Here is a 20181-nt window from a genome sequence, read left to right as displayed (position 1 = left end):
AAATTGATGGATTTTGTCATTTCTTGATGGATTGCCAAGGCAAGATATGTAATAAAGGGTTGTCCTCACCGGGAGACCCCTCGCTGAGACCCCTTTCTACCATTTTTGAAAGATTGGGCGGCAGATGATCCTGGTTGCCCTGCCAGAATTTAGCTTTGGTCCACTTCTGATAATTATGCTGAAGGAACAACACACAGCGTGCGAATAAAATAGATGAGAGGCTGGCGGGCATAATAATAAACATAATCATTGGCACGGACCAAAGCACTCATTGGATTTCTAGACCTACAATCTCTCTTCTTCTAATCAGACCTACCTACCTTCACACTACACTACTACACTCACAGATCCTCCTTGGATACATCTTCCATTCTCATACCCCTCTCAAAGAAAACACGCAAAAGCACAATCACAATGGTGAGTCTATCCCTTGTTCCATCTCCCGATCCAATACTGTCATCTGCATTCCATTCCATTCCTTTCCTTGCTTGGAAATGGTGTTCCAATGAGCGCTGCTTCCGATTTGCTGGTTCTCCTTCTGCTTGGTTACTGCCCGCTCACGGTACGGCTGCAAAAGCAATAATGGCCGGGTAGGAAGGCGCCAGTTTGGGGTTGTTGATTCACCATGCGAGGATAGAATACGTGCAGGGAATCCTGTGCATCTTGTACATCGTAACGATTGTATTCATCACATCGCATCATATTCCTTTACGCTGCAACTCTTTTCTATCCTATCCTACTCTCTTTGGAATATCACTCTTGCAAATGTCTAAAATATCATCAGCTAATCCTCCATACGATGCGCAGGCCTCCACAAACTACAGAGAAGCATTTCAGCTCTTCGATAAACGCGGTACTCAACGTGTGCAACTGGATCAGCTTGGAGATTTGTTGAGAGCTTGTGGCCAGAATCCTACTTTGAATGAGATTAGAGAGTTGGAGAAGAATGTTGGTGGTGAATGTGAGTTTATTGTGTTTCTTGTGATGAGCAGGGTTAGAGGATGCTTTCCGCGATGTTGATGTGCTGCGAATTACTATCGTGGAGCGCAGAATGCTATGCGATTTCTCAATATCATCTAATGGAAGATATGTACTAATATCACATTCTCACAGTCGACTTCGAAACTTTCTCTAAGATTCTCAACCGACCTGGTGGATTCCGCGACCCGGGCGAGCCAGAGGAATATTGTCGTGGTTTCCAGGTGTTCGATAAGGACATGACTGGATTTATTGGAGTTGGACAGTTGAGATATATCTTGACGAATTTGGGAGAGAAGATGAGTGACGAGGAGGTGGATGAATTGTTGAAGGCGGTTGATACTAGCAGTGGGGAGATCAATTACACTGGTAAGTTTTGGGGGGGTTGAAGGGGAAGAGATATTGGAGAAGTGGCAGATGTAGTGGGACTACGGAAAGCTAATATAAGGACGATAGATCTCGTACGAACCATTCTCGCAAACTAGATTTTATGCTTCGTTATGGCAGAAGGTTATGGCAGAGGTTGCAAAATATTCCGGGGAGTGAGCGGAGATGCAATGGGGTCGGCAGAGAGGAAAAGAATCAGAGATATACAAGGAAGGAGAGGAACGAAGAGATCATATCAGTTGTAGGAATCACTTTTTCGCGACGGCATAAATAGGAGCTGTGGAGTGGGAGGATATTGATAATGGCTATGGCTATGGCGTTGAATGAACTTTTAGGCCTGCAAAGGCAGAAATGGATATTATGAATTGTTTTCTACTTGAAATTGATGTGCATAGATGTTTGTAGATGTATGAGTGTTATTCATGAGTGTTATTCATGATAGGAGAGAGATTAATATGTGTTACTGATTTTGGCTTCATCAACTGGACCAGTTGTGATGCGATTGATGTGATGTGATATCAAGAGAAGGCTGAAGAAGTGTTGAGCTTCGAGGCTGGCTGCCTTTCCGTGGGTGTAAATAAAAATAGTGAGTTGTAGGTTATTTCTTTCTCGTGTGCAAGTTAACAACACAAATCACTTATATTATTACTTTACTTGCACTTCTTTTGCACTTCTTTTGCACCCACTCGAGGAATCATTTATTCGAATCTTTCGATCTTTCGCGAGAGTGGTTGGATGTGATGTGATGTGATGTTATGTTATGATAAGGATTGATTGTCGAAGATTGATTGATACGATACCTTTTTACGCCATTGCTCGACTGACTGCTCGATCAATCAATCAATCAATCAATCTACTGCTCAGCGACTCACTCACTCAATCTCCTTGACGATTCGCATTGGTTGTTAATTGATCGTCTGTTTGTCGATTCGAAGAATCGGAGATTGAGAACGAAGATTAAGAACGGAGATTAATAAGAACGGAGTTGGTTTGTTTGGTGGTGCTTCTTTTTTGCGCGTTTGGATTTGGAGAATTTGGGGGAAGGGGGATTTAAGGGGAGGGGATTCAAGGAAGGGAAGGGAAGGGAAGGCTTAGGGTTTGGTTTGGGTTTGGGTTTGGTTTGTGATATTGTAGGTTCGCGGGTTCGCAGGTTCGCAGGTTCGCAAGCTCACAAGCTCACAATGTCTCCCCCGAAAATTAATACGTATCATTGCGCTTTCTGCACGAATCTTCTGCTGGCGACGACGCATACGGTTTCGAGGCTTCCGAGGAGGAGGGGGGTGGGAGATGGGAGTTTTGTGCTGCCGATTGAGGGGTGGTGTCGAGGTTTGGGGAGGGGGAGGGGGAGGGGGAGAGAGATGGGATAGCTGTGGAGGATGGTGAGGGGAGGGGAGAGGAAATGAAGGATGGCGAGGAGCGGGATTCATATCCATTACCAAGTCATGGGTACACGACTCTTCTTTCGCTCACGCAACCGAGTCAACATGTGGTTATACGGAAAGAAGACGGGTTTGAAAAGAGAGGAGTGTGGAAATGTGGACGGTGTGCGGTGCCGGTTGGGTATGAGGTTTGGGCGGAGGCGAAAGGGAAGGAGGTTGCAGGGGAGGAGGGCTTCGATGGGAAAATCTTGTTTTTGTTGAGGGGCTCGTTGATGAGTACGGAGGTGATGAGGAGTGGGAAGAGGGTTGTGGAAGGGGATGCTGAGGTTTTGGGAATGGGAGTGGGGGTTTGGGAGTGAGGAGGGGGAGGGGGAGGGTGAGGAGGAGGGCGGTTGGGGATGATGAGGGTGAGGAGGATGGGGATGAGGAGGGTGAGGAGGATGGGGATGAGGAGGAGGGCGGTTGGGGAGATTATATTGAGTGGGAGGCAGAGTCTTCACATTGTAAAATTACGGCATTTGATATACCACAGATGGAAATGGGGAAAGATTCCAATTGATTTCGAGACAGCAAAGACAAGACAGACGTTGATTAACTTGCCATGTAAAACTACCTGGGTACGTTCCCCATATTTTCGGGTATGAATCACCCTTGCTTTCCGCTATCATAACATACTGAATTGTGATGAGCTGGTACGTACGTTTAGAGTTCTGGAATTCTGAGGTCCAACATTATAAAGAATTCATTTGGCCCTCGTAACTGTCAAAAGCTCCTCTTGGATACCTTTTTGATCTGCTCAGAGTTGCAAATAGATACATACACTCATATACTCATATACTCATATACTCACACTCACACACTCACTGACTCGATACGTGCATCATCATATCCACCTCAAGCTACCCACGCTCTCTTCCCCACCAACATATCTATCTGTCATACCTTCCATTCTTGACAGCTCCTAACGCCGAATTAACCACCAAGGGATTTTGATAACCAACCAACTTCATCCATCCTGGCGTCCATCACACGTATCATCCGTTCCCTCGTCGTACTACTGCTCATCTTTCTTTCCATATCTGTCATTCTGGCTACCTCAAGGATTGGACCCAGACTGGGAGCCTTGTTTAGTCAACTAAGACCTACAAATATAAGACCCCTCTGGTCCCCTCTCGCAACCACCATCAATCCAACCTCAACACGACTCATCACTACCGCAACCATGGCACCTTCTCAATACCAGAAGCCTCCTCAGGCCCCTCCTCTCTTTACCCACACCGAATCCCAGATTGTCGACGAGGCAAAGAGTTTAATGGACAACTATCGAAAAATGCTCGATGATATCGTTGCAAATGTCAAACCGGAAGATGCAACATTCGCAAATGTTATCTTGCCGACCGCCAACCAAGATGATCTCGATTCGCTTCAGATCAGCGTTCTGACTTTCTACCAAGCCGTCTCGGGCGATTCGAAACTCCGCGATGCTAGTTCTAAAGCTGAGGAAATCATGGATGAAGCCCAGATCGAGATGGCGATGAGAGAAGATGTTTTCAAATTGGTCGATGCGGTGTACAAGAAGAAAGAAAACTTAGATGCCGAATCGAAGAGACTTTTGGAGAAGGAATACAAAGGATATATCAGAAATGGATTGGGGCTTGAGAAGGGTGAGAAGAGGGACAGATTCAAGGAGATTAGCAAGAGGTTGGCTGCGATTGCGACTAAATTCCAGAAGAATTTGAATGAGGAAGATGAAGGGCTTTGGTTCACATTGAAAGAACTTGATGGAGTTCCCGAGGATGTTATCTCGGGATTGAAGAAGGGCGAGGGAGAAAATGAGGGAAAATTGAGGTTGTCGTTCAAATACCCTGATTTGTTCCCTACGTTGAAGTTCGCAAAGGATGCGGAAACCAGAAAACAAGTCTTTGTTCAGAATGAGAACAAATGTAAAGAGAATGTGGAATTGTTCAAGGAAGCAATTGTTCTTAGAGATGAGGCTGCTCGATTATTGGGATACCCTGATCATGCAAGCTTTAGAATTGAGGATAAGATGGCGAAGACTCCAGCTACGGTCAATGAGTTTTTGCATGATTTGAAACTTCAACTTACGCCAGGTGGAGCTAAGGAAGTCGAACATCTCAAAGCTATTAAGAAACAAGATTTGGATGCTCGAGGATTGAGTTCGACATTTGATGATAACTATTATCTTTGGGACAATCGATTCTATGATCGAATGATGGTGGAGAATGAGTTTTCTATCGACGAGAATAAGATTGCGGAATACTTCCCTCTTCAATCTACAATTGAAGGAATGCTTAAGATCTTTGAAGAATTATTTGGATTCGTCTTTGTCGATATTAGCAGCGAGGAGGAATTAGCTAAGGTTTCCCCAACTGGAAAGGGTTCTGATGTTTTACCTCATCCAGATGCCAAACTCTTCAGCGTCTGGGATGATGAAGGTGAAGGCAGTGGATTTGTTGGCTATCTTTACTTGGACTTGCATCCACGTCCAGGAAAATACGGTCATGCTGCGAACTTCGGTATCCAATCTGGCTTCTACTATCCAAATGGTACAAGAAGATATCCTGCTACTGCACTCGTTTGCAATTTCTCCAAACCAACCGATAAGAAGCCATCACTCTTGAAGCACGATGAGGTTGTTACCCTCTTCCATGAATTGGGTCATGGTATCCATGATCTAGCTGGTCGCACCAGATACTCTCGTTTCCATGGTACAAACACTGTGCGTGACTTTGTTGAAGCACCAAGTCAAATGTTGGAAAATTGGTGTTGGACTCCAAGTCAATTGCAAAAATTGAGTAAACATTATGTCACTGGTGAATCTATTCCAGATGATCTAATCGCCAAACAAATTAGCACCAAACATGTCAACGGCGCCCTTTTCAATCTCCGTCAACTTCACTTTGGTATTTTCGACATGACGGTTCATACTCCTAAGAACCATGCAGAAGCTGAAGCATTTAAAATCAGCGAATTGTACAATGAACTTAGAGCCGAAATCTGTGGTCTCAAAGGCCCAGAAGCTTTGGGAGCAAAGAGTGATTGGGGAAATGGTCAAGCTACTTTTGGTCATTTGATTGGTGGATATGATGCAGGTTATTATGGATACTTATCTAGTCAAGTCTATAGTGCAGACATGTTCCACACGGTTTTCGAAAAAGATCCAATGGACCCCAAGGAGGGAAGGAGATATAGACATATGGTGCTTGAGAAGGGTGGAAGCCAGGATGAAATGACTACTTTGGAGGCATTTTTGGGAAGGAAACCTAGTACGGAAGCATTCTATAGGGAGTTGGGGTTGAAGGATGCGAAGAAGAATTAGAGGGTGGGGAGGCTAATAGGTGAAGGCTGATGACATGGGGGTAGCATTGCATTTGTGATTTAGAGGGGAAGATTAAGGGAAAGCTGAGAGGGTTTTGGTTGTTGCTATGAAATAGTTTGTCACTGTGCAAGCGGAAGTGCTGACTTCAAATGGAAAAATGAGAAAGCATTATGATTGTTTAATCTGGGGGTTGAGGTTCTGGTAAAATTTGGAATTAGTGATGTGAATAGATATCGATGTGTTGTTTATGTGGAAGGTAATGGATGAGTGATGTGATGCATTTTTGGGCTCGGAAAATTGTATTAATGGGCATGTTTTGAGTGTTATTTGATTAGCAAGTGAGAGTGAGTGATAGTAGATGTGGATGTCGAGGAGACGGTGGGTGTCGCGACAGTAATCTCCCATGGCTGACATTGCGGCTTCCCAGTTGGCGAATTTGGATTTGTTGGTGGAAAATTTTAGAGTGGGTGCTTGGGGAGTGGGCTTTCCGATGAAGCGCTGGAGATTGTAGAATGCGTGGTTGGTGTCGGTCTAGGGGGAAGATGTTTCAAATACCATACATTCGCATCCTTTGTATATATTTTTTCCTTTGTCGGGTAGTCCCTGAGATTGAAAATCAATAGTGTATGATTTCTAATAAGCGAGGGAATTCTTACCCTGCACTTGCTTTTGAGATCATCGCCTCTGCAATTATCGCAATAGGAAATGTCATCTTTCGGTCGGACAGACAAAGTTACGGCATGGACAGTCGTGGAATGCGATGGGTCGTGTGCAAATGCCATTCTTCCCATCGCAAAGAGGATTGGGATAATCTATATCGTTCTGATGAAATTCCAGGCAGATTTTGTTTGTATTGAGTATTGATCACTTACCAACCATGCCGTGTTCGTTCCTTGTGGTTGTTTTTGGACAGGTATTGTTATCCGATTGTCTTTCTGAAAGCCGATTTGCGAGAGAAAAGAGAGACAGATTCTCAACTTGATCTATTATGACTCTGACATATTCAGCCGCAAACACAGCTTGGAGAAGTTTATTCGCGTTGTCGAAAGATGAGGATGGAATCATTTGGTGGAGGGAATCGGCTCCATGTAATAAGAGATCACTAGCTTCGCGCTGGATCTCAGGATCTTTGTATGTGATAAAGTCAAGATTGACTTGCATATCCTTGACGAATTTCGCCATGGGCTCGAGAACATGGCCGGTGGAGAGGGCGGGGACGATAGCTTTTCCGATTCCGTTGAAATATCTGATGAGCTGTCTGCCGCTCATGGGATTAATTCGTTTGTTGATGTCGGCGGGAATTTTGGGTTCTCCAGGCTGTTCAGGGGAAGGAAGATCGACTCCGCAACTATCTTGGGTGGTGTCGAGTTTGAGGAATGCGGAGAGAGCTTTGACGGCTTCGGGGTGGATGATGGCTTGTAAGTCTGCATTGTCGGATCTGTTTTTGTCGTTTGTGATTGCGGAATGAGTAGGGGATTTGGTGGGCGGGGGTTAGGTCGAGGAAGAGGAGATAGAGGAGGGGATATAAAAATTGCATTTTGATGGTACTGCTATGAGGTGGAGTGGGGCAAGACTTTATATCTTTCATCTGGATATACTCCACGTCACTAAGTGAAATGAAAGGTCCAGACAAGAAGATCTTGCTCTGCCCAGAAGTATTCAATCTCTCCATGCACAGAAGTTTCTTGTCATCAAACAACCTGACATGATCATCCCAAACTCCACGTTCACCATTGTCAAAATTTACGAACAAAAATAAACCACACTGTCAAATTACTTTGAAAATCCACCACGATGATTGAAAGATTCAAAAACTGATGACTTCTAAGCCAAGCTTTAAGCGACCATTTTGGCGCTTCGGCAACGAATGAAGCTTCTTGTGATGGTTAAGCATTTCAGTAGCAATATAGGGCTGATGATGAACAGCTTTAAGGCCAAGCTTTGAGTCTGACTTTTATGAAGCTTGTGTTCTTAGTATCGCATCACGGGATTGGAAAAAGCAAGAATGGTCGAATGGAAATGTTCGATATGGGATTCGTCAGCTTTTAGTCGTCGCTTTCTCTGAGATGATGAGATCTTTAAATATATACACTAATACGTCGGTATTGTGCACCGGGATAGCGATGAGGGCCAAGATTTACGGAACCAGCGTTCTATGTCATTCAATACACGTGTTTGAGAAAGGATAGTGAATTCGAAGACGGCTGAGTGTTTGGATGACGGATGGGCATTATGAAAATAGATCAAATTACAAACGAGCTGTCAACTTTGAAAGTGATGTCTTCGAATTCGAGATCGTGAGCGATTTCCTGCATGTAAAACTTTATCCGAGGGGGCTGATTGAGAAAAGATGTTTTGAAATGGCTGAACCCCCTAAGAAGAGTTGGGAAGATGGTTAATTTCCTCCGGTGAGAAATCTGCTTGGCGATGCTGCGGTACCTTCTCGTTGAGAATTGATATGGATGAGGATATCTCATCAAGAGTTTGGAAGTTCCACGTCATCATTCAACTAACTATCCAACTACCCACCCTTTAATGTTTTTTCCTCGGATATTATCCTGTCTTTTCCCATTATTTGTTTTATTTTCTCTTTCGGTAAAAAAAAGACCCAATATGCATTTCCCATCTCATATCTCATATCTCATATCTCATATCTCATATCTCATATCTCATATCTCATATCTGCTATCGTCCTCCTACCTTGCACCACCCAGGCACTCACTCACCTACTCGCTAGACAAAAGTTTTGGTCCAGGAAAACCACTCGAAGCACCTAACAGTACACCAGTATCTAGTGGTGATCCCCAGAGCTGGGATGTGCTTTTCGATGAACTGAGAGCTGTAGGGAAAAAAGTGCAAGAGATCGCTTATTGAATGCAAGACGCGATTCAGAGTTTACTAGGGCGTTCAATGTCCTTTTCAGACAAGATACCCAGAATTTTAATCGTGGGATTGATCAAAATGGACAAGCGGTAATAATAGCACTGGGAAAACATTTCTTTTTTTTTTGGCTTTGGAGGGAATGAGACATGAGGAGGCCCAGGCCCATGCTGATCTTAGGATTTGTAGGTTTATTCTATGTTCTATGTTTTCTGAAGGGATTTGTGTCAGGTTCTGACATTTCTTAATTAGATTGTGATAATGATGCACGCTGGGTTCCAAAAACAGGAGATGGAGAAACGGGATGGATGGGAAGGTACCTATGTTTCTTCATCATGCCATCTGCAACAGATTTCCCATTGCAAGGGATTTTATGTTTCCTAGACCGGGGTTTAATTGTTGGTTTGAGGAGGTTGAGAAAGATGTAGCTAGCACCCACGTATTGTAGGTTCTGAAATCTTGCCATCCCTTGATCTTGAATGTTCAAATACTCAAGCTTCACGTAGTTAGGTTAGCTATTATTCCTTTGTCCTTGGTGATTACGTTTCTCTACCTAAGATAAAATACAAAATTTCGAATAGGGGTTTGATGAGCGACTTGTGATGACTAGTGGCCACGCTAAGAGGAAAAATTGTATTTACGAGGCTGGTTCCAAGTGCAAATTCTGATTTCTACGAGTATATTGAATGATTATATGACGTCTTTTAGAGACCGGTAGTGGATAGTGACAAGACTAGACTTTTTTAGTACATGTCTAGTGTTTTACTACGGGCTGTGGGGTTTAGCCGCATATAGTATAATTTTACAATTGTAAAATTATAAAATTATACAATTGTCTTTATATTTTATCATTTGATTGGTCCATTGAGCTATTAAAGTAAATGAGTGCATGGTAATTAATCACCCTCAAAAAGTTGGTCTGTAGGGTTATTATATAATCATGTAATGCAATAACCTCAATTTTAAATAGTCAAGAGAGTCATTGAACTTTACAATAATAAAGTTTTTATCACCATCACGCACTAAAACGTATGGATAGAGGTCAAATTAGCTAGAATAAGCAAGTTAAAGAGAAAGGAGATCCTTAGGGGGGTCCCATTTTCTCTTATATCATACCAGGTCGCTTAGTTCAAGCTAGTTTTGAGCTAAGGCAAGCGTGAAGTAATGATATACGTGTGTGGCATTTGTTGCATTACTTAGCTTATCTCTATAATTATGTCAAAATTAAACTTTATACTACTCGATATATATTGTCAAAGAGATCTGCAATGAAATGATACTATATACGGCTAAAACCTGCAATATGCAGTAAAAAGTCGAAGTTTTTCACTATTTGTTCCGCGGTTAAACCCCTACATGATCGTAAGCGAATACGTCGATGGAAGTTTGAAGTATTATTTAGCTACAGCTTGTACTATGCAGTATATCTATAGCAAACAAAGCATAGCTACAGGAGTTCAAATACTTCACAGTGACATTCAACAGCTGATCCAAACACGTGTCCATCACAGGTGATTCGAAAAAACTGCATTGGCTTGCGTGAATGCCGTAACAAAAGTTAGCCGAACATCGTCCACGCAGTATTAAACACTTTTAGTAGCGTAGAAACTACACTAGTACTCTTCAATAACCAATCACAGTATGACCATGCAGTAGTCTCTCTATGAAATTCCCAACAGCACAACCATAGCTATAATTAATTGCCTGTAGCTCTCGTACAAAAAGATTCTCACAAACACTCTTAAACTTCCTTCTTTCCATTCCAAATCCTCTCAAGAACGTCATCTTCTCAACAAAAACAAGTTCTAACATTTGAATCAAATAATCTTTCAGGGAATATATCATCTTACCTCAAAGAATCTATCAAAAATAGAAACAATCAATATGTCTCAAGCAGACAGTCCTACTCTCAGGGCCATCTTCAACAAAGGATTTGCTCTCTCGCAAGCAGTATCCAAGAAGATATCCTCATCTGAACCTCTACCTCACAGTCGCATGTCTGTATTTTCCTCAAATCCTGACCTTACGACTGATGTTGCAACTCCACGTCCTAAGAGAACAAAACACTCAGGCCCTGCGACCCAACTTCTGCATGATTTTTTCGAGGAATTCGATGAAATTGAATCAGCTGAATCGATCGAAGATTCTACCTATGTTAATATTCAACATGCGCGCCAGAGAGCTGGTACACTGGGAAATGGACCTAGACCTAGGATCGAAACATCATTCAAGACCAAGTCATTTGATCTTCCACGTCGATCATCGAATTCATCCAATCATTTTATGAATTCCTTAATCGATTATTCACATCTAAATGATAGCTTTGGAGAAGATCTCCAAAAGCTGTCAGACAAAATCGGAGAGATTCAATCCAGAAACAAACAAATCCTCGAAGCTGACGACGATACTATCTTAGATACTCTTCCAGCTCGGAATACCGGATATTTTTCACATTACGCTAAAGTTAGAGGATCTGCTAATGCTTATAAGCAAGAATTTGAAGATACATTAAAGAAGGAAAAGGAGATATATGAATCTACCCCTGCTTACATCAACCCCCAGATGCCTGGTCTTAGTGCTGCTGAAATGCGCAAACGAATGCCAAGATTAATTATTGCTGAACCAGAATATGAATTCGACGAAGAAGACAAAGAGGAGAAATCCGCGGTCAAAATCCTCGAGGGACTCTTCAAGGAGTTGGCGGAGAGAGACGCTAGGACTAATGAGGGAGAGTCTGAGAATGCCAAACAAATCATCGAGAAGTTAGAAAACAAGGGCAGAGATAATAGGAAAGAAAAAGGCGTTGCGACAAGCGATATTGAAGATAGAAAATCTGAAAAGAGCCATGGTTCTGATTATGATCTTTACGAGTCTCGTGAAATCAACATCTTTGCAGACTTCGCCGAACAAACAGACGATGAGATTCGACAGTATTCTGCCATAACCCAAAAATATATTGCAGACGGATGTCACATGAGGGGACTTGATCAGATTCTCGAGAAGGATGAAGAGCAATTGGTGCAATCGCAGCAACCAAATGAAACCAAATCGGAAGTAACCCCTATCCCGGAGCTTGAGGAGAAAAACAAAAAAAAATTAACAGAATCTCAACAAGATCTCTGCGAAGTCTCTCCCGTGATGGAATCTCCTAAAGTCAATGATGAGGACACAATTCAGCAGGACCAACACGATGTAGATGGCAGTGAGTAGATTCTCGTAACAACAACAAGCACATGGCCGACACTGACAAATAAGACACAAAGGAAGACGAAGAATTTCAGAACTCTTCACAACATCAGGATACTCTTGAAAATCAAAATCTGGATGTTATCGAAACTTTCGATCTGGTTACTAGTGCTAGTATCAATGAAATCTCGGATTCTACTTCTTCTATTGATGAAAGCGCATCAGAGGAGGAAGATGAGATGCAATTTGGCATGGCTGCGATGGCTACGGGTGTTATGGTTGCGGCTCTCTGGATGATTGAGAGAAGGACTGTGTTTTCTTAGGGGTCAATTTTTGTTTCTCACTTTGTAATCTACAGAGTAGATATTTCTTTCTCTTTCTTTGGGTCTTCATCTTTTGGAGCGGTTGGACAGTTTATTTGTGGAGTGCAATGAATGCGGATATTCGAGAAAAATCTTTAATGGTTTTAGCATAGGATTTATAAAATTCTGAAAACCACAATACTTTGTGCATGGTATTTAAGATGATAGATGTGATCTTCTCCTCAATACTCTTCATTGATCTTCAATTGGCTACATCAAAACCGCGACCATTACAAACAAGCTAATTTTCGGCTAAAAGATAATTACGCGATCTCTTTGTTCACTACTCGCGTCTCACATCTGAATATATATATCAAATCTCATCTTTTGATACAGAAAACATAATCAGCGTAGTAATAGCTATAAAGAGACTGAATCGACTAAGAATTTACCACCACTTTACGGAAAATATACCGATCATTCCAGTAAATATATAACTCTAACGTTACTCCTGGCATGTAAACTGTCATGTAAGATCATTTCATAAATTCTCAAATTTATCCACAAACAAAATAAGTAAACTGGCTTCATTTAGCTCACTGTTATCAACTCAAAACTATCCCAAAAGAATGATGTGTATACACATCTTCGTAATTTAAATGATAATCGTAGATGCACCAAGACGATGGTTAACTAAAATGCTCCAATACCAAAATCTTGTTTACAACATTTCATATCTCCGTTCAAGAACTCCAGTGAGACTTGAGATTTTATAGGTTTTTGTCACTTTCGTGAATGGTTGGATTTCTGGCATCTGGTGTCAAATAATCGTAGCCATAGATCCTTAGTACAACAAGCTTCATCTTGTTCACTCATACATTTGCCCCAAAATGACCACAAAATCCCACATAAAATATCAACCGTACGGTCCGATCTTTCCTACACGTTCGTTCGACTTGGCTACTCCAATGCTTCATCGTCAAATATCCTCCATAACAAACGTAGAAACCGTATTGACGATACTAGCGTTTTTTGTTTTCCCTAAACACTTGCTTGCTGTATTGAAGAGCTTGTCGAGATGTTTAAATAAATCTTTTTCGACGGAGAGAAACTATCTTTCTTTTCATCTACATGATAATTACATAAGACTACTTTGACTACTTCAACAGATTTTAAAAAGTAACATATTCTCAATAACTTCTGAACAACATCTTCTAAATACCTCAACATTCAACCACATCTTCACACCACACCACACTAAAGAGACGTCAAATATCAGTGTTTACTTCCCACTCAATTGTATTTGCACTCAAAATTTCAGAACAAAATCACATCACCACCCACCAAACCCAAAAATGTCTTCATCAAACTCCAACATCCACTCAGACATCTTCACCACACCATCTACCAACAACAACGAACAAGACAACTTCGCCCAAACCAAAGAAGATTTCGACATCTGTTCGATTCCCGACTCTGATTCCGAAGAAGGTATCACAATATATTATCAAACTCCCGAGTCAAGAAAGAGAGTTTCTGGATCTCCAACTCAGAGAACCGGATATGAGAATATTACTTGTGATTCTCCTCTTCCAACTGTAAATGAAGATGATTTACAAGATCAAGAAATATTTGACGCTATCACACCAATCCGAGATTTTATACCAAGTAGATTGTCGACTCCGACAACTGATGAGCTGATTAGGTATATCAACGATACTAATCTCTTAGGAGTTAACAATAACGAATCTACTACAGATTCTCCAACTCCTCCCGAGAAAAGGGAAAAAGAGCTCTCCAGACTCCGAGAAGTGATCACTCGATCCAAAATCTCAGATCTTCATCATACAGCCCAAACCCGTCCATCTACATTCATAGAATCGACATTTCTCACAGAAGTACAAACTTTCGCAGCTCAACACCCATCCAGCACTCCTCGCGTTTGGGATTTCGCATCGCAGGGAGGGTTGGAGGTGTATGATAATTACCTCCATATTATGCATGGCGGAATGATAGAATGGGATAGAGTCGGCAATTCTAATGCTGAAGATGAAGAAAACTTCCATCCCGAACCATCTTCCGGAGAAGAAGCAGACGATGAAGAATATCCACCCAGACATTCCTCTCCACGGGCTCCTGTATTAGGAAAGCGGGATACGCGAGATCTTCCACAGATCGAGGAACTAGAACAAACGGAATCGTTTTTCCAGATTGCGCCACGATTTTTCTCGCGCACGTTGCATACAGCGGATTTCGGAATCGGTAATGCATCAAGCATCCCCGTCATTCCCGCTCCAGATATCCAACTCCCCATTCCCGAACTCCCGAGAGAAATTTCCCACGCGTATCAATATCCCCGTGTTGATGCCTGGCCTATCATCGCTCTCGCACACAATATCCCTCTTTTTCCTACACATCTCCTCACGCGTTCGTCTCTTGCGCAACTATCGCTCTGTGAGAAATCCGCACAGTTGGAAGATGGATATTCTGATTCCGTGCTTGATCAATGGGCATTAAGTCAACATCGATTGTTTCTCTGGATCAATTCCGGGGCGTTGGAGGATGGGATTGATGGGGGGTTTGGTAGAGCTGACAGTGTGGATCTTCTGCTTGGATTGGAGGAGAGTAGTGAGATTTGGGATTATGAGGATGTGGAGGTTTTTTCGAGGAGGCAGCAGGGGGGGTTTAGAAGGTGTTTGGAGTGGGTTTGGGAGGTTGAGACGGATGGGAATGGGGATGAGGAGGGGAGTGTGGGATGTTGGGGGGTGTTGTCAGATGAGTTGTATGATTCTTTTGGGGGGGAGGAAATTCTTCATCGATCTGTTAGTATGGTTGATGAGGAAGAGGAGGAGTATGTTTCATCCTCATCCGAATGCATAGAAGAAGAATACGATGCAGAAGGCGAGAAAGAAGAACTCGGCTTAAGATTCACATCGCCTGCAATTTTCCCCCCGGAGAACGGAAACATAAACACCAAGGACGATCCGCGGCTCGGCAGAGTAGTGAATATTTTCCGCACGCGCGCACTCCAGCGATTAGGGATCAGAAATCAGGATTCGCCGTTTCGACAGCCGATTCCGCATACTGTGTTTAGAGAAAATGGAATTCGTGCGGTGGATTATGCGAGGGCGAATGCGATGGAGAGGTTTGAGAGGGTGGCGGAGGAGTTTGCGAGGAGGGGAGGTGGAGAGGGAGATATGGGACAGCTGGTATTGAGTCTGGGTATGGATTCGAGATTTGGTTGTGCGGAGGTCCATATGAGAGGTGGTACGGGATCTGAAGACTCCGGAAAGGGATCACATGATAAATCACCTCCCACGGGACCCAAAGCAAACCCCCCAAATCGGCATCCCCATCTGCATCCACGACTGCAAGCCCACCTCAACAAACTTGCCCAGAAAATCCCACCCCAGCTCTCCCTCCCCCACGCCATCAAAACGCTCAATCAAAAACTCCTCCTTCATTCTAGCACTCCCAATCTGCTTATCCACGCCACGAAAAGCTTCCTCCAACTCCTCCCCTTCCTATCCCCCGCATCCATCCTCGCAACCTCCAATCACATGCTCCAAGCCCACAAACCCATGTCTCAAAAAATCCTGCACGGAATCCTACTAGTTCCCGCAGAGATCGAGGCCCTGCCCTCGCGAGCCCGCGATGGGATTGAGAAAATGAGGAAATGTAGGGAAGGGCGGAGGGAGAGACAGATAGAACGAGCTGCGAGGTTGAGAGAGGCGAGGAGGAATGGGAATGCTGGGGCGGAGGAGGTGGATGAGGGGTTGTTGACCCTGGAGGAACGCATTTGGAGGAGTATGAAGGAGAATGCATTTAGGAAGCGGAGGGCTTGGGAGTATGAGAGGGAGAGAAAGGAGGAGAATGAGGTGGAGGGGAAGAAAAAATGAGTGGTGTGCTGTGGTGTAGTTTGATGTGATAGATTTATGGATCTACCATTTTGAGTGCGGAGAAACAGACTTTTTTTTCTTTCAGATATTGAGTCTGCATATCCTAAAGACTGGTTCCGTCAAAGTTTTAGTATAGAATGCAAATACAAAATCGATTGACTAATCTGTAAACCTTCGTTTTCAATAATCATTTTGAAATAGTTATGTTGAAACATTGATTTGAATCCTCTTATAAATGAACGAGCGAATAAGCAATTTGCTATCCCATTCTTTCACCATCGCTTATTATGAATATTATATAATTATTGAATAGTCGTAACTAACGACTTCAACAGTTCAAAAGTTTCTTTGAAAGTTTGGTAATGACACATGGAATAGAATCGCAGGTATAATCAAGGAAAGCAAGGTAGAAAAATATGTGTTGAACACAGTTTTCCATGATGTGATGTGATGCATATGTTTTAGTTTTATCCCAGGTCCCAGATTCAAGAAACAGAATCCTATCTCCAAAACTCCTGACTCCAGAATTCATGCTCCTACGCGAAGATTCTTACTTACCTGTATAGCTCTACTTCTCCATAGGCTTTTTCTTCTTATTTGCACTAAGAACACCGCTGCTTGAACTTCCATTTCGTCCTCTTCCCCCCCTGTCCAGTTTCGTATCGGTATTAGCCAAAACTTTGTCTAGTAGATCTCTCAACGCTTGTCTCCTTCCTCTCTCTTCTTCTATGCTTTCTAACTCTTCTTCTACGCCTTCCCTCTCCTCTTCCGTGTCTTCCCTGACTTCTTCCCTGGCTTCTTCCCTGACTTCTTCTCTGGCTTCTTCTCTAGCTTCTTCTCTGGCTTCTCCTCTGGCTTCTTCTCTGGCTTCTCCTCTGGCTTCTTCTCTGGCTTCTCTATCTTGTTCCGTTCCTCCTCTCTCCTCTTTCTCTCCTTTTCTTCATCATTTTTAATATCGATTTCTAGTTTGTCTATCTTTCCTTGCAAATATTTCCAAGGGTCTATTGGTTGGGGCTCCTCGGCCACGTTTCCAGTTGTGGTGGAATTGCTCGCTGCTGGAGTTTGTTTGGGCTTCTTGTCGGCGATTTTAGGCGCGATGGAATTCCTTGCTGCTTGGTTTTTTTCCCGCAGTTCCTGTCTATGTTTTATCTGAGCGATAGGGTCTCCTCGAGTACTGTGACGGGATTGTTAGTTTTAGTTCAAATATGAAAATAGTGGAGGGGAAAAGGAATAAAACAAGATATTGGAAACGGGAGTTGGATAGGGTAGGTTTACTGTCTCTTTTGAGATGGATCCGGACCAGATCCTTGACTGTGATGAAACATGATGATATATCTAGAATGGAATGTTGGAAGTGGTGAGAGAGGTGTAGCGCTCTTCTTTCTCGTGTGTGAAAACAAGCAATCTTAAATACTTCTGAGTAACCTCACCAACTTCCTCACTGGACGAAGAAATTTTTCAACAGATGAGTAGGCATAACTATCGGCGGCCAAATAGATTAGGTAGCTACGATTAAAGAGGTCGACCTTGCGACACCATCCAGATCATAGGTCTCATCTCGGCCAGAATGGGATTGAGATGTTATTCACTTGAAGGCTGTAGGAGAAGATGGAAGATCTAGATGGAAGACCTAGATGGAGGACCTAGATGGAGGACCTAGATGGAGGACCTAGATGGAGGACCTAGATGGAGGACCTAGATGGAGGACCTAGACGGAAGACTAAAACGGAAGTCTTGGATTGAAACCCACGATCGACGTTCTATCATCAGAGAAGGTATTGTATACAAAGCAACAGAACTCTTCAAACAACATGTCAATACATCTCTCAACCTCCAACCATCAAATCCCTTTCAATCGCAAAAAAGAGTAAAGACAAACTCACTAGAGTTTGGTAAACGCAGTAGGCAAACGCAGAAAAAGCAAACAGACCTTTCCTCTATACACAACCACAAACAGCAACATCCCCAGCTACACATATTGATTCACAATTACTGCACTCTGGTTGGTTGGGCACAGACTGCAGTGCATTGCATCTTCTGATATGGATGGTGGGGTGGGTGGATGGATGAATCTTTATCTGTTTGCCATTCAAATTCACCTTTTCCATCTTCATCTTTTCTTCTTCTGAACAATCCATACTTTCTTTCTTTTTCTCGTCGTCTCTTGAATCTATTCGATCAATCTCCTCTTCGAAAACCCGTACACTCTCTTACAGCCATTCCATTACACAGCAGTTGTGGATCTTCGGAGAATATCAATACATACACAACACCATCATTTATTCCAATCAATCAACCGCGGGGTGTCGAAACAAGAAACATGTCGTCCATCACCAACGACGCAAGTAACCAGGCTGGTAAGTCGCACTATTTCCTTCAGATTTCCCATCTCCAAATCGAAAATTCCATATGTCTGCATGATGTTTGTGATACATTCTAACGCAAAGCTAATAGAGCCGTCTATTCTTAAAGCTGCTGCTGCACAACGATCATGGACCGTGGAACAAGTAGTCAAGGAAGAATTTCCCGTCGTACCAAAAGAGAATTCGGAATCTCCAGTTCCATTCTTTCACATGCTGGAGCGACTGAAGACGACCAAGCGTGAAGGATGGCGTCGCTTTGGCATCGAGAGGTGAGTCGTTCAAACACAATATAGGATGGATGGCATGGCATGGGATCAAACTCATCATTTTTTCATAGAGGAGAATCCATTTCCGATCACATGTATCGAATGTCACTCATTACCATGTTTGCTCCCAAATCTCTCTCGGCCAAGATCGATATTGCACACTGCACCAAGATGGCTCTCATTCACGACATGGCCGAAGCACTTGTTGGAGACATCACACCAGTAGACAATGTACCCAAAAGCGAGAAGAACCGACGCGAAGCTACCACGATGGAATATTTCACCAAGAATCTCCTCGGACGTGTGAATGGCGGATTGACGGGCGAAGAAATCAAGAAAATCTGGCAAGAATATGAGGATTCAGAGACATTGGAAAGCAAATTTGTTCACGATGTCGACAAGGTGGAGCTGATTTTGCAAATGGTGGAATATGAACGTGCGGATAAGAATGGATTGGATTTGGCGGAATTCTCGTGGGTGGCTACGAAGATTGTTCTTCCGGAGGTGAAGGCGTGGGCGGATGAAATTCTGGCGGAGAGAGAGGAATTTTGGGCGGGCAGAGAACACAGGGTTTTTAGTGACGTGCAGAAACCGGATGAGGAGAGAGTTGCGCAGCATGATCAGTATTATGGAGGGAAGGAAAACAAGAGTGCGGAGCTTTAGATGTAATGAGGGCGGTGGATGTTGAAGGGAGGAATGGCATTGGGAAGGGAGGGTAGATGGGAGATGATACCATTTGCTATTGTAATAGAGAACTAGATACCAGATACCAGATACCAGATACCAGATACCAGATATCAGCACCAATAATAGATAGATGAATAGTTTGGGGGAAATATCCAAACATTTAATGCCAGATCTACATGCAGCATGATTGGAATGTGAAGTTTCTATCCAATGGATCTCGCATTTGATGACACTCCGTTGGCCCTCCGGGGGCCACTGCCGTGGAGGCAGACCAAATACATACGATGAGTGATAACTTCATTCTTGTGAATGGAGTGCTGGATGTGATTGCGGGGCAGCAGCAAGATATCATATCAGAGTAGAGTAGCCAAGCTCATAGATAGGTATTGTTGATATCGAAAAGGGTGGTAATATAAAGCTTACTTGTTTTCAGGTTCCTCCAGTTTCATATTATTCCTACGCCTGTCTGTCTGTCTGTCTGTCTGTCTGTCTGTCTGTCTGTCTGTCTGTTTGT

At 43.1% G+C, this 20181-nt stretch overlaps 6 protein-coding genes across 7 annotated transcripts; 5 read left to right on the top strand and 1 right to left on the bottom strand.

The window, feature by feature from the left end:
• The first annotated feature begins 107 nt into the window (after positions 1 to 107).
• On the top strand, positions 108 to 1846 carry Bcmlc1. Its single transcript, XM_001548457.2, has 4 exons — positions 108 to 417; positions 808 to 961; positions 1114 to 1347; positions 1435 to 1846. The coding sequence occupies exons 1-4, from the start codon at positions 415 to 417 to the stop codon at positions 1461 to 1463; spliced, it is 420 nt and encodes a 139-aa protein (XP_001548507.1). The 5' UTR covers positions 108 to 414; the 3' UTR covers positions 1464 to 1846.
• Positions 1847 to 3610: 1764 nt separating this feature from the next.
• BCIN_15g04410 (hypothetical protein) lies at positions 3611 to 6814 on the top strand. The gene has a single exon (XM_001545189.2). It carries the CDS (start codon positions 3967 to 3969, stop codon positions 6082 to 6084), a length of 2118 nt encoding a protein of 705 aa, XP_001545239.2. The 5' UTR covers positions 3611 to 3966; the 3' UTR covers positions 6085 to 6814.
• A 3527-nt stretch (positions 6815 to 10341) lies between these two features.
• BCIN_15g04400 (hypothetical protein) lies at positions 10342 to 12717 on the top strand. Of its 2 annotated transcripts, XM_001546759.2 has the most exons (2): positions 10342 to 12166; positions 12220 to 12717. In XM_001546759.2, exons 1-2 carry the CDS (start codon positions 10849 to 10851, stop codon positions 12471 to 12473), a joined length of 1572 nt encoding a protein of 523 aa, XP_001546809.1. In that variant the 5' UTR covers positions 10342 to 10848; the 3' UTR covers positions 12474 to 12717. The 2 variants fall into 2 exon arrangements, with proteins under 2 accessions (XP_001546809.1, XP_024553452.1); XM_024697636.1 differs by having other exon boundaries at positions 10342 to 12717.
• A 937-nt stretch (positions 12718 to 13654) lies between these two features.
• Positions 13655 to 16592, top strand: BCIN_15g04390 (hypothetical protein). Its single transcript, XM_024697635.1, has one exon. The coding sequence runs from the start codon at positions 13808 to 13810 to the stop codon at positions 16349 to 16351; it is 2544 nt and encodes an 847-aa protein (XP_024553451.1). The 5' UTR covers positions 13655 to 13807; the 3' UTR covers positions 16352 to 16592.
• A 210-nt stretch (positions 16593 to 16802) lies between these two features.
• Positions 16803 to 17737, bottom strand: BCIN_15g04380 (hypothetical protein). Its single transcript, XM_024697634.1, has 2 exons — positions 17627 to 17737; positions 16803 to 17525 (listed from the first exon to the last, which is right to left on the bottom strand). Exons 1-2 carry the CDS (start codon positions 17674 to 17676, stop codon positions 17099 to 17101), a joined length of 477 nt encoding a protein of 158 aa, XP_024553450.1. The 5' UTR covers positions 17677 to 17737; the 3' UTR covers positions 16803 to 17098.
• Positions 17738 to 18352: 615 nt separating this feature from the next.
• BCIN_15g04370 (hypothetical protein) lies at positions 18353 to 19836 on the top strand. Its single transcript, XM_024697633.1, has 3 exons — positions 18353 to 18708; positions 18806 to 18983; positions 19052 to 19836. Exons 1-3 carry the CDS (start codon positions 18672 to 18674, stop codon positions 19641 to 19643), a joined length of 807 nt encoding a protein of 268 aa, XP_024553449.1. The 5' UTR covers positions 18353 to 18671; the 3' UTR covers positions 19644 to 19836.
• The last annotated feature ends 345 nt before the right edge of the window (positions 19837 to 20181 follow it).

Source organism: Botrytis cinerea, chromosome 15 (genome assembly GCF_000143535.2).
Source record: "Botrytis cinerea B05.10 chromosome 15, complete sequence".
NCBI classification, from domain to species: Eukaryota; Fungi; Ascomycota; class Leotiomycetes; order Helotiales; family Sclerotiniaceae; genus Botrytis; species Botrytis cinerea.
The sequence above is the reverse complement of the archived record's forward strand: the minus strand, read 5'-3'. Positions and strand labels throughout refer to the sequence as shown.

Excerpts from the sequence above, each read along its gene's own strand:
- BCIN_15g04410 (XM_001545189.2), top strand. The coding sequence starts at position 3,967 with ATGGCACCTTCTCAATACCAGAAGCCTCCTCAGGCCCCTCCTCTCTTT.
- BCIN_15g04400 (XM_001546759.2), top strand. The coding sequence starts at position 10,849 with ATGTCTCAAGCAGACAGTCCTACTCTCAGGGCCATCTTCAACAAAGGA. Across the intron at positions 12,167-12,219 it reads CCAACACGATGTAGATGGCA|ACACAAAGGAAGACGAAGAA; the intron begins GTGAGTAGATTC and ends CTGACAAATAAG.
- Bcmlc1 (XM_001548457.2), top strand. Across the intron at positions 962-1,113 it reads GAAGAATGTTGGTGGTGAAT|TCGACTTCGAAACTTTCTCT; the intron begins GTGAGTTTATTG and ends ACATTCTCACAG. Across the intron at positions 1,348-1,434 it reads TGGGGAGATCAATTACACTG|ATCTCGTACGAACCATTCTC; the intron begins GTAAGTTTTGGG and ends TAAGGACGATAG.
- BCIN_15g04390 (XM_024697635.1), top strand. The coding sequence starts at position 13,808 with ATGTCTTCATCAAACTCCAACATCCACTCAGACATCTTCACCACACCA.
- BCIN_15g04370 (XM_024697633.1), top strand. The coding sequence starts at position 18,672 with ATGTCGTCCATCACCAACGACGCAAGTAACCAGGCTG. Across the intron at positions 18,709-18,805 it reads CGACGCAAGTAACCAGGCTG|AGCCGTCTATTCTTAAAGCT; the intron begins GTAAGTCGCACT and ends CAAAGCTAATAG. Across the intron at positions 18,984-19,051 it reads CGTCGCTTTGGCATCGAGAG|AGGAGAATCCATTTCCGATC; the intron begins GTGAGTCGTTCA and ends ATTTTTTCATAG.
- BCIN_15g04380 (XM_024697634.1), bottom strand. The coding sequence starts at position 17,676 with ATGTTTCATCACAGTCAAGGATCTGGTCCGGATCCATCTCAAAAGAGA. Across the intron at positions 17,526-17,626 it reads GATCCATCTCAAAAGAGACA|TACTCGAGGAGACCCTATCG; the intron begins GTAAACCTACCC and ends ATCCCGTCACAG.